We start from the raw sequence: 12,632 nt of genomic DNA on the forward strand, positions 1-12,632 counted from the left end.
TATGCATTTTGAAGTAGACAAACTTGGGCAAAAATCAACACAGTTATTTGGAGCTGCATCCAGGACTAGGATTCTTCTTCTGCCCCATCCAAAGGCAGACTTTATCACAAAGATATTACCAGATCCTTCTGTCCTTGTGAATTTTGCATTGCAAGCTTCACAACTGCACATGAACTTCAGCAGAAGACCTAAAAACTTCTTGTCCAGTCTGGAGCTAAGGCACATTCTGGAAAAAAATGGCTTTGAATTAAACCAAGGAGGACAACCTGCTTCCCAACTGCTTTACATGGACTCTAACCCCTAGACTACTGAACAAAAGTTAAACCTAGGTGGTCTAAAACTCTGCTAACAAATTTCAGATTTCACATTGTCTAGAATACTGCAGACTGTACGGTTGAACTAACACACCAGTGTTTCCCATGCCTGAAATTCCCAAGTACTTTTGTGGATCTGTGCCTACATTCACAGTCAAGTCACTGTCAGGGAACAGGTCTTCAGTGTTGACTTGGCACCCAAAGCACTGTGATTGTGATAACTACAGAGTCTGTTTTAAAGCAGCATTTAATTCTGGTGATGCACAGATTTTTCTAATCTATCCCCCTCCTCTCCATTGTCCTCTAAAATTGATGAGTGTTGTATCATATTGTCTGTTACCCGTCATAGACTAACCCCAAAATAATCTGAAAGCATGATCAGATTTGATATCTGTAAATCTCAAATATTCATTTTGTCTAGTTCGAAAATTGTTTTGTATACAAGAAACAATCTAACACTGAGGTAAACATTATGAAGAAATCATAACACTGTTTCAATGTATCACAAATGCTCCTTTAGAATAACTTGCACTGACTCATGGCAAGATCTTCTGCGGTGACTAGCTCCTCATAAAACTTTGGTAAATAGGTCTCATCTGGAACACAAGCAGTTCTGTGCTCTTCTTCCTGATGATGCAGTACATCAAACAAATCCCCCAGACTGCACTGCAGGCTCAGTGGCTGTCTGGTGGTGGTCATGGAGTCAAAACTGTGAGAACCAACATTGTAGATCAGAATGAGCGTGAAAAAGGGTATGAAAATACAAGAAGAATATATAACTAAGCATGTCTGCTACTGCATAAGAGTCTTAGATTTCACAGCTTAATTCCTGTTCTTGCATTTTAAGTGGGTAATTTTCTCCATCCAGTACAGTTACAGATCTTCCCTTAAAGGCTTTTTCCTGTGGCAACTGCACACTGAGTCCCTGTCATCAGGCTGAGGTACAAGTTCCATTCCATCCCGTATTTCAGGTTTGCTGGCTTGGCGCTCGGCATATTTCTGAAATATGTAAACAACATTTAAGAATGCTTTAAGCACCAACATATAATTCATGAAGCAGAATTTTCCTCCTCCCTTCCACTCAGAAGCCTACCTTTATCCAGGTTCCTTATGTCATTGTTTACAACCTCTGCACAAGGTGCCTTTGTAACACACCTACTAATAGGCTACATTGCCTCTGAAAACCTCCTTTCATGCTTCTGCCTATTATTATGGTAACTTGAACATTGTCATCATTTGTGCCTCACCACTTCATGCAGATAATGCATAAAAATGCCATTTTTGTACACTCAACAGAACTATTCCAACCTTTATGTTAACCTGTGGCTCATGAAGGTGACATCTAACAGCACAGCAGCACAGGAAAAAGAAATCCATACTTTCAGAGAGGAGAAACTTCTTTCACTAGAGATTTGCATTTTCTAAGGAAGAAATTACTACTGGCCTGCTTTATCTCCTACACTACTAGTCACACTTCTGGAACTTATTTTCCATATATTCATTGTTTTGTAGTAGAGTAGCTCATGATGTAAGTGTGAGAAGTAGAAAGGGAAAAAGAAAGAAAACTGGATACACAGATTATCTCCTACAGAGATCTACTGAAAACCAAATACCAAGTGACAATGAAAACAGAACTGACTGGGAATGGGAGCAAAAAAAAATCCTGACTCTGTAAAATAACTATTATGTCAGGCAGCTTCTTTAATGTGGAAGCAGGGTTTAGTAAAGCTCTTCACGCTGATCTCCTATGAATAATATGTACCATGTCTGCTATTGATCTAAGTAAGGACTGAATATGAAATTTGCAGCATCTGTAGGAGTAGATGGGGGCGACTAATAAAGTGATCTATTGTACTCACCTGGAGCACTTTATAATAGTAGCAGTAAAACCTGTGAGGCTGAAGTAATTCTCTTGCCATTAGTTGTCCTTCTTTAGCAATTTTTCTTGCTTCCTCATCATTTTCCTGGAAAATTCAAATTAAACAAATTAATAACAGAGCAATCAGTGAGCTACTCAAAGCCTGACTAGCATTAGAAGTTTTATTAAATGGGCTATTCAAATCTGAAAATTTAATGCAATTACTGGTAGATTGCAAAGGCATGATTAAAATTGCAGATTGTTTTAAATACTGGATTGCTTTTTACTGCTACCTTAGGGCTATCAATAACAACTTTCATGACTAACTGTACAATATTGAAAACTCAGTTGATTACTGCTCTAATGTTTTGTCCAAGCCACAAGCCTCCTCAAAATCAGTTCTGATATCCCCCAGACTGACTTAGTTGTTGGACAGGTGTTGTCCTGTCCAATGCAATGGAATTCAATGTCTTATTTTTAAAAATAACTGCATGAATTCATGTACTTACTCTCAAGCTTTTTAGGTCTATGTTTCAAAGCTTCTAGTAATCTCTTCTGACTCCTCAGGCAGAATTAGGGTACTCTCAGGAGAGAAACTCCTGTGGTTTTTTTAACCTACAAATGGCGTTTTCGATCACACAATTACATCTGTTTGCTTACAGGATCCCAGCCTCTCACTCTGGGCACGTTACAGAGAGCAGCACATTCAAACAGAACAGTAACTTCTGGTCTAGTCAGGGTCTAAAAGAGCTATAACATTAATTAAGTAGTATCTAGGAATCTGATTGTTTCTTTCACAATTACCTTACTCAGTATACCAAAGTTCTGACTCATGAAGTCTTCTGCCCATACCTAAAATGAACACTTAAGTATTGCCCTAAATAGAGATGGTTACATCAAATAAGGCCTTCCCATTTTATACTAACAACAAAATGTACTTCCTTTATTCCAGGATCTGAATAGCATTCATGTGTAAATACAAAAGAAGAGACTACTAAGAGAAATTGTTTACGTGTTTGTTTATCACTTTGAACTTGAATCAATAATGGAACTTACCTTAGCCCATTTTATCTTCTCTAGCAAGTCCTCTAAATTTCTCTTAACTGGAACATAATGTTTCCAAGGTTTTAATCCAATATAAAAGTGTTCATAGTACTGGGAATCTTGCTTCAATACCAGGCTGTCACCCAGCAAAAGGTATGGAAACCTGTAAGCTGCTACGGTCCCATCTACATTCACCTGGTATTTGTACTACAGTATGTAGAGAGAGGAAAAAAGGGTGAAACGTTTTGTATCAGAACGGGAACACTGCATAAAGTATTATTTTAACAGGCAAGAAATAATCATGTTTATTAAATTTAATCTTCAAACTCATTTCAGCATTAAGCACATGTAGTTTCACGGTCTTCTGGATAACATAATGGAAAAAGGATTTGTTTTCAACATGAGACTTCAACACAGTCAAGAACCTTTGTGTCACAAGAACTGCCTGATGGGTGTCCTACTGAAGAGTCCTGGGACAATCTTCATATTTACCCCAAATAAAAGAAACCCTGATGGTGAGAAATCCAATTTCTCAGTCTATTAAAAAATAAAAACAAGCCAAGATGTCTCTCTAAAGGTCCTTCTTGGCTTTCTTTGCAAGTGTGTCACACTATGACATGGTTTATCTAGCCTGCATGGACCTGTGCGCCCACAGCAGCAAAATTGTTTTGTTTACTGAAATGAATTAACAAAAGTAAGCCTTGTCTTTTCAGTTGGTAAGAACTCAACAGCAAAATTAATCCAAAACTGTGATTTGATTGCTACCTTAAAGAAGTCAAAGAAGCCCATCAGCTGAGCTTTCCCCAGCTCTTTTTCTTTTTCTCTGAAGAAGAAATATCCAGTTATTCCAGCATCTAGTAGTTCTGGATTCTCCTTGGATAACTTGACAAGATGGAGACGTTCTTCTCGGCTGTCTCGACCTCTGAATAAAGCACGCTCAGTTTTGTTTTCCCAGAAGGGGCCTGTGAGCAGTGAGTGATAAGGCAAAAGCAAACAGCAGTGAAAGGTTCAGGATCTGTTCAATGCAAATAAGAAACCTGGTTTGACAGTGGCATTACACTTGGAGACATGGTAGGAGAGACATGGTTTCCTGTCACCACTTATTAATCACAGGGTTAAACTCACAATTCTGGTTTGAATTTTGGAACGAGAAACTCGTAAGAGAAAAATCAGAGAATTGCTTTTCCACTCAACAATTTTTTACTTCAATAATTTCAACTATCTTGAAAGCTACATAAGGAAGGGATTATAATAAAATATGTAAGGAAAACACTAATAATTAAAGCAATTCTCCATCCATAAAGTCTGCCACAATAAGCAAATTTCTTCAGTAAAATCCACTTACGTTACCCAACAATTCAGAGAACCACTTAATGATGCCCTAAAAAAGAAAATAAATGGCTATGTTGTGTCCTCTAAACATTCAGCAAGAGTCTGAAAGATTTAATCTCTGCTTACTGCCTGCTTTTAAAAACATTAACTATGCCCTTCCTTACCTTTCTGCTGAAAATTTCCCTAAAGGACCTACTAAATCGAGTAGTCTCTTACTGTCTCCTAATTGGAAAAGCAGCTGTATTAAATAAGTAAACACACAATGCCTCAAACTAATCATTTAATTGAAATATTTAATTAAAAAACTAATAAAGAAAAGAGGAACTGAGAACTAATTAAATAAAAAGAAATAACTTTCCACTCCAGTTTTACTCCTTAGGTATTGCTTATACCATTTGTTTGATCCCTAAGTACTCTTTAATTTCCTGAGGGGTAGGAAGACACCTGTCAGTAAAGCTGACTCTTCTTTCCAAGCCAGAAAAGCAATTCAGGAGATCTCACTCTGAAGTATTTTTTCATATAGATAATGTTTTCTCATTTGAAAGAGGCTGCAGCATAGCCTTACTTCAGCTTACTTCTTTCAGGATTCAAATTAATTTTTTTGCAAACAGAACACTGGGCCACAACACAGTCAGGAAAAGGGTTACTATTTGATTAGAAGAAACATATTTGAGGAGGAAGGAAAAAGGCCTTTTAATTACATTTAGTTTTCCTTTGCCAGGTCACAGTAGGTATCTTCTGGATATCTTTAATGTAAAATTCATGTTTATTGCAAACTGGACTTCTTAAATTTTGGTTCTAAACGATATACCTGCTTAGTGGCAGCGCTGAAAAGTGTTTGCAATCTGTAAAGACTAAGCTGCTTGTATTGAGAGATGTCCTAGGGCACTTTGAACTGAAAATTTTAACACATTATTTGAATGCAACTTGCTTCTTCGATGGAAATCACAAATTCCTGTAAAATCCAGTCTCTAATTCACCTGTATTTCCTTGAATGGAAAGGAGATCATTGGTGACTCCACGCAGGGTTTCCAGAGTGGAGTGGGTTACATCATACGTCGGCAGGACGATATCTCTGGAATCCACAGAGCCACACCAAGAGATGACAGGTACAGGACCAGGTGTATCATTAGCTTTCCGATGCTCAACTGGCCAGTCTCCAACATTGAGATAAAATTCCACGTCAGGAAGGTGAACCTAAATGTGTACACAAGAAAGAATAATAACACAGAGAAGCTGTTTGTCACTCTTACATACATTCTTCAGCTCTTCTATGTCATGCAGACTCAGTGCACCTACTGGAGAGTTCACAGATTTAGCTGTGCTTAATGTATGAATTCCAAGCTTCTGCCCTGCAAACAAGAATGAAGGAGCACCCTGAGGCCACAAAACAGCTCGCAGCTGGGCCTTAGCCCTTGGAGCTGTCCAAGCATTTTTATTACTGCTAGGGCCAGCCCTCACACAGTACTCCTAACACAGAGTCTTGTCTTGATGGAAAAATGAATGTCACATCTTATTTCAGGAATTATACATCTGAAAATACAACAGCGGCAGTACTGCCATATTTAAATGTGTTTAGACTGGACAAGAGATGACTGAGAAGGGATTGTATCAATGCTTACCAATATCTTAAAGGTAGGGGTCAAGAGGATGGGGCCAGACTCCTTCCAATGGTGCTCAGCGACAGGACAAGGGGAAACAGGCACATACTTAAATACAGGAAGTGCCATCTGAATATGAGGGAAAACTTCCTTACTGCGAGCATGATGGAGCCATGGAGCAGACTGCTCAGACAGGCTGTGGATATTCAAAACCCACCCCAGAGGTGATCCTGTGCAACTAGTTCTGGGTGAACCTGCTTTGGCAGGGGAGTTGGACTAGATGTTCTCCAGAGGTCCCTTCCCACCCCAACCACTCTGTGATTCTGTGATACTGCCTTAACAGTCTGACATGATCCAAACTGATACCTTCCTGGCCAGTGACAGGAACATTTCATCAGAGAACATTTTGAAGTCTGTGTACTTCCCCAGGGAGCGCCGGTAGATGTGATTATCCAGAATAGTGTAATGAACAATAGCGCCTCTTGTTTGGCTGAACTTGGCTGGGATTTCCTTAAGCATTCGCTGCAGGTCAATGGTGGGAAATGAAATGAAATCTTCTGCAATCTGAGGTTCTTGGGATGGACAGGACATCAGGTCCTGCCAAACCTCAGGGTCTTCTTCAGGACAGTCACAGTATTCATGATAAACTGGTCCTGTGGAAAACAAAGCACCCAGAGTCTGTATTTGTGATTTTACAGCACACGTAATTTATACGTTACACTGGTTTGGCATTTTTTATACCACATTTTCCTGGGAAATCATCCTTCCTATAATTTCTGGAATGTTGCAGTGTAACTGAGAAAACAGTAACATTCTTCTCTTTTCAGAAATACAATATTCTGAGTTATCATTATGATAATGGTGAAATTACTCTGCTATATTAAGCTCCACTTCTGTGGAACACAGACCCCCTGCCTCCCCCAAAGCACATGGGGGATTCAGAATTCAGAACTGTGTGAGCTCTTCCACAGCTACCACAGCCCAGGTATTGCAGTTTCAAATATATCCCAATTCAGAACTTTGACGTTATATCAAAAAATATCCTTACCTTTCAAAATATAAGGTGACTGAGCCACATGCTGATCACCATAAAGTATCTCAATTTTTAAGCCTTTTGTGACACTTCCATACATCCGATACCGCATAAGGAATGTACCATCATTTCTATCCAAAGGCCGAGGGGTGTAAATTCTGGTGACTTCCTTGGGAGAAAGTGCTTTAATTATCACTTTAAACTGTGTTCTCCCTGGCAAGAGGAAAATAAAACCAGACAAAATCACTTTAAGCTATTAGAATCACTTCTAGTAAATAAAGGTAAGGAGCAAACTCCACTGAATTAAGACCATGGAATTTAATTTATTTTTCGCTACACATTTTTAATTATGCCAAGTTGGTAAAATTAGTTTCCAGCGATGAAATATCATCCTACCAAATATTCTTAGTCATTGCACACCTCTAAATGGAACACCTCCAGGTGTAGATAAAAAAATTAAATATTTGATTACAAGACAGAAAGAAAGGTTAACAGTATTATAAAGATAAGATTAGGTTTTATTCTAAGTTTTCAAGTTAGTACTCTGAGGAACAATATTTTCCTCTAGAGTAAGAAGGACAGGAAACCAAGTTAAAGTAACAGGAGAAAAGAATACTTGCCAGCTTGTGGGAAGGCAGTTGCAGCATGCAGGAGTCACATACAAATTGTTCAGCTTTGGGCTGCTGCTGACTGTTGCACATTTAAAGTCCCAGCTACTGAAAAGCAGGGATAAGAGAATGATAGTAGAGATGTTCCCTGGACATTTGTCTGACCTGTGCTTAAAGATCACCAGCACTTCATCATTAATGCACTAAGATATGGAATAACTTATGGAAAATATGAGTATACATAAACATAAATCTGTTATATTCTTTAATTCTATCACAAGTGGTCACTGTCAACTTTACTAATAAAAAAAGAGGGGGACATATTATTCATGAAGCGTGACAGACTAAGCATTGTGAACCAAACAAATACAACAAATGCTACCACCAAGTAGTAGACAGAGATAAATGAAACTGAAAAAATCCAGACAAAATCAAGATGTTACTAAAATCTGAATATGTCCCAACAGCACTAAATAACTGAGATGTCACAGTTAACTCTATACTTTGCATCCACAGATAAATGCACTGGTGTGGTAAGTACCAGTCTTTTAATGAGCAATCATGCCTTCCTTAGATCACTGGATCTTGAAATTGAATTAAAGTCAAACACTGTACAAGAATATTCAGATTAAATGTCTCTACTGAAGGAATGAACAGCTCTGCTTCTAAAGGTCACTGCAAATCATAATCACCATTGTAAACTTGCTTCAAAATAGCTGACTTAACCAAGTACCCTCTCCCTATGATTATTACCTAGTACTACTTGGATGAAGAAGTATTCAAATCCAGTGCATGTCATGAGGTTCACAAAGAAAACAGTACCACATCTTTGCCTCCTTGTACCTATTTTATTAAACAGCATTTTTACTGGGTATAGTGATTTCCCACCGAAGAAAATAAGTTTTCAGTTGTGATAAAAATGAGTCAATATTGAGAAATCACAAGTCAAATATTACTGAATTTTATATCCTTGTCCTCACCGATAGAAAATAACTATATGAGTCTTTTTCCCTGCTGGTTATGTACATCCTGCTCTAGACATGAGGGGCCCTTGATCTACCCAAAATATAGGTTAGTTTTAGTTGGTGACACTTTAGACATAGGACTTACCTGGTAACAAAGCTCTCTGGGAAAAAACTAAAGTGAAAGTGAAGAGGAAGAAAAGTGAAGAGGAAGTGAAAGAGGAAGGAAGCGAAAGTGAAGAGGAAGAAAAACAAGACCGAGTATTTAATGTAAGTACAAATAATTCAATGGAGGCAACAGACTTCTTGTTTGTAACTTAGAACATTCACTGTGTAATGGGGCCAAGGCCTCTACAGTATACTTAATCATAATAGCTTTTCGCTGATTTTTATTTTTTATTTGGAGGAAGTTACCATGGTACTTTCACTCATGTTTTTTTGTTTCTCTCCATCCAAAGAAATCATAAGAGAAAAATGTGTCCTTGTTGAATCAGCACTGCTGTACTTCTCTGTTACCCTGAAAACATGTCTAGGACAGAATTTTAAGTAAAAAATAATTTTCCAGTGTTGAAGAGAGACTGAAATATAGAAACAGTCAAAATGGGATATTTTCAGAAATCCAGATAACGACACCTGCTTTATTTTTTTTTTCTTCTGTGCAGCTTGCAAAAGAGGTATGCCACATATGGAGGAACAAGTGACGAAATGGAGGGACAGAGGGAAAAAGTAACGAGATACTGATTTAGGCAAATTACTAGGGAAGAACAAAAACACCTAGAAAACCTGTTTCTGATATGTATGCTGAAGAGAAATTAAAAGATCTGAAAAGAAGATTTTTGGACTCAGTTGTTTTACTGAAATTGTTGCTGGTCACTTTCACAGATGGAAATCACAAAATGACAGAGTCACTAAAGAGACACAAATTCATAGCCTATACTTTCAGAGAGTTGGATGCAAGAGCATATATTCAGTAATAAACAAATACAGGTCTTGTGTGTGACCATCACAAAAGCCCAGGGATCATGGTCAACCAAAGACCCAAAGGGAGGTCCTGCAGTGCCCAGGTAAGAAGGTGAGGGATCTTAGATGTACAACTTTGTCAGCACTGGAATGAGAGCTGAAGAAGCATGCCCTGGTCTTTGAAAGCATTTAGTGAAACCTGCAAGAACATCTGGGAGACCTTGAAAAACACTTGCTAGGAGAGTATGTAGATCACCTGAACAACAGTTAACAGTTGATTTATCACGGTCAATAGTATATAAAGACATGGTTGGCAGTTGTTAAACCAAGGATTAAACCTAGTAGAAAAGAAGGATGAGGCATAGCCAAAGAAAAAAAATTTACACTAAAAATTTTACACTAAAAAAAGTTCTGTATTTATAGCAGGGATTTTCTTAATCTTTGAAATAATTTTTCTAGGGAAAGAATGAATTCTGCATCATTTGACATCCTCCTGCAGAGGCAGGTCAAACAGTTACAGCCTCTGGGTTGAAATTCCAGTGTAATGTGCTATGGTGCATATCAATTCCGGTGAACAGACTTGACATTCAGGAGACAAATCTGGATTTAAAATCTTCTAATTATGCTATACAAGTTTGATAATGGATCCTAGTAAGTCCTGACTCACTTGACTGAAATTCTAATGCACACAAAAAACAATTTAACAGATTTGGACAAATTTCACAAACTGCAGCTCTGCAGCTCTGATCACAGCATTCCTGTTTTGCAGTGGAGGTGATAATGTGGATTCTTTGCTATCTCAACAGGTATATTTTGAGATGCATTTAGTTTATATTGGAGAGTGATGCCCAAATAAATATTGTTAATTGTAATTCATAATGACATTTTTACAGATTTGTAGATTTGAAATAATTTGAGAACAGAAGTTTATAGCCAGGGTCTCCATGAATACTTGAAGCAGTGCTCATGCACAGGAACATGATCAACTCTACCACTATTTCTTTTAAGGATCCTTGGCACCTCCAAACAATTCTTGGCATGGGACAGCAGTTAGCACAGGCTGAGGCAACAGCTCTTCCCTGCTGGCAGCACGCATGCTCTGTCTTTGACTGGAGGCACAGTAGGTCATGGGATGAATGGAGATCACTCCATGCCAGGTGGCACTGGAAACTTTCCTGGGACACTGAATTTATTAACATAAATATGAACACACACGAACACACTGCAATCAAAACGAGGATCTCAGTACCCATGTCCTACCAGTTTATCTTGGAGGACTTACACTAGCATGAGAATCCAACTGAACTTCACACCTTTTCACCTTTAGCAACCTGTTGTTTGAACCCAAGGCTCTCCCTGTGTGCTGGCAGTGAGTGTGCAGTCGCATTCTGGGCTGCAACTACAAAACTGTGCTGACACCCAGCACCAAGCTGCAATAGCAGATGGAGAAAGTTCAGACCTGAAGTATCTGAAGAATCCACGTTTCTGTTAGACTGAAGAGATATATATATGTCTACTCTTTAATTCTGCATTTTTCTAACTAACAAGACATGAAGAGGCCATGCATACTTGGAAGCTGCCCTCTCAGTACCATCTCTGTGAACAGTAAATAATACACAGCAAATTAAGTAGCTTCTACTCTACATAAATTAGCAACAGAATTTTCGCTGGGGCTATCTCAGGGTTATCTTCATTATGGAAACTGTGACATAAAAGTCATTATTATTCCAATTTTAAACTATTAATATAGAGCGTGTGGAGTTAACCTGCAGCAGCAAACAGCTGACTGGCATCACACCACTGGCCTGCAAGAACAAACCAAATTCCCACCCCCCAGGAGAAGTGTCGGGGATGATCGCTTGTGCTTGTGCTGAGTAAGCAACAAATGAAAATTACTCCTTTACGGAGCAGCAGTAGGATAACAGAGCCTAGAGGGCTCTGCTGACTGAGACAGAAATTTTAAGCAACTGGTGTGTGTGCGGCATTAAAAACAATTACATTACCACTTCCCAGCAATGCTCTGGGATTTTGCGTCCACTACCTCCAGAAGCACTGGTTCTTTGCTGTAAATTGCACACTGTTTAGAGGAGGCACTGGGCAGTACCAGAACGCAGGGTCTGACCATGTGCTTCGCTTGCCATCCTGCGTGTCCGGGCGGTGCGGGACCGGGAACAGCCACGGCACAGCCACCGCACGGCACGGGGAAAGGAAGCAAAGAAGGAAGGAGAAGGGGAAGAGGTGTGGGCACCTCCAGCCGGGTTCTGCGGCGAAACCGCAGCCCGGGGCAGGGCCTCCCTTCCGCGCCCTTGCCCGCCCGGAGCACACGATGGGTACCTGGCGGGGAGCGGGAGAAGTTGTGTCCGGCAGCGCTGACCGCCTGGATGAAGAAGTACCGCACGGGCACGGTGAGCCCCGCCTCCAGCCCGGGGCCCCACGCCAGGCTCCGCTCGGCGCTGACCGGCTCCGCGGGCTCCGCCGACTCCGCCGCCCGCAGCAGCGGCCCCGCGGCGCCCAGCAGCAGCACCAGCACCAGCATCCCGCGGCTCCCCATGGCCCCTGCGGCCCCCATCGCCCTGCGGCCCCACCGCGCCCGCTCCGAGAGGGGTCCGGGCCCTCCTCGGGCCTGCGCGGCCCCCGCCCGCTCCCCGCCCCGCGGGGCGGCCCGACGGGCCCGGGGCCGGACAGGGCCGGAGGCAGGCGAGGGCAGGGCCGGGCTGTCCCCGGGCGGCTGAACCCGGCACCGCCTTTCCTCGCTCAGTCCTGCGGGCCGTCCATGTCCCCAGGGCGGTCGGGGGGTGAGAGGCTGCCCCAGCCCTGCCCGCGGGGCTCAGGCACGGGAGCGGGCTCGGACCGAGCACTTCTCCAGAGCCACGGGAAATACAGCACAGCCTGTATAAATAAATACAGCACAGCGATACAG

The 12,632-nt window shown here is 40.9% G+C and overlaps 1 protein-coding gene across 1 annotated transcript; it reads right to left on the minus strand.

Annotated features, from left to right (window-relative positions):
- Positions 1–583: 583 nt before the first annotated feature.
- Positions 584–12,263, minus strand: POGLUT3 (protein O-glucosyltransferase 3). Its single transcript, XM_033052757.1, has 8 exons — positions 12,047–12,263; positions 7,198–7,395; positions 6,516–6,802; positions 5,529–5,745; positions 3,982–4,178; positions 3,229–3,423; positions 2,174–2,278; positions 584–1,313 (listed from the first exon to the last, which is right to left on the minus strand). Exons 1-8 carry the CDS (start codon positions 12,261–12,263, stop codon positions 1,188–1,190), a joined length of 1,542 nt encoding a protein of 513 aa, XP_032908648.1. The 3' UTR covers positions 584–1,187.
- Between the last annotated feature and the right edge of the window lie 369 nt (positions 12,264–12,632).

Source organism: Catharus ustulatus, chromosome 2, assembly GCF_009819885.2.
Source record: "Catharus ustulatus isolate bCatUst1 chromosome 2, bCatUst1.pri.v2, whole genome shotgun sequence".
In the NCBI taxonomy this organism is placed as follows: domain Eukaryota; kingdom Metazoa; phylum Chordata; class Aves; order Passeriformes; family Turdidae; genus Catharus; species Catharus ustulatus.

What these genes read in the sequence shown, in the direction of transcription:
- POGLUT3 (XM_033052757.1), bottom strand. Translation starts at nt 12,263, where the DNA reads ATGGGGAGCCGCGGGATGCTGGTGCTGGTGCTGCTGCTGGGCGCCGCG. An exon ending in AGAAGATAAAATGGGCTAAG is followed by an intron (nt 2,279 to 3,228) that starts GTAAGTTCCATT and finishes TGAATTTTCCAG; the next exon opens with GAAAATGATGAGGAAGCAAG. An exon ending in ACTATTATAAAGTGCTCCAG is followed by an intron (nt 1,314 to 2,173) that starts GTGAGTACAATA and finishes TACATATTTCAG; the next exon opens with AAATATGCCGAGCGCCAAGC.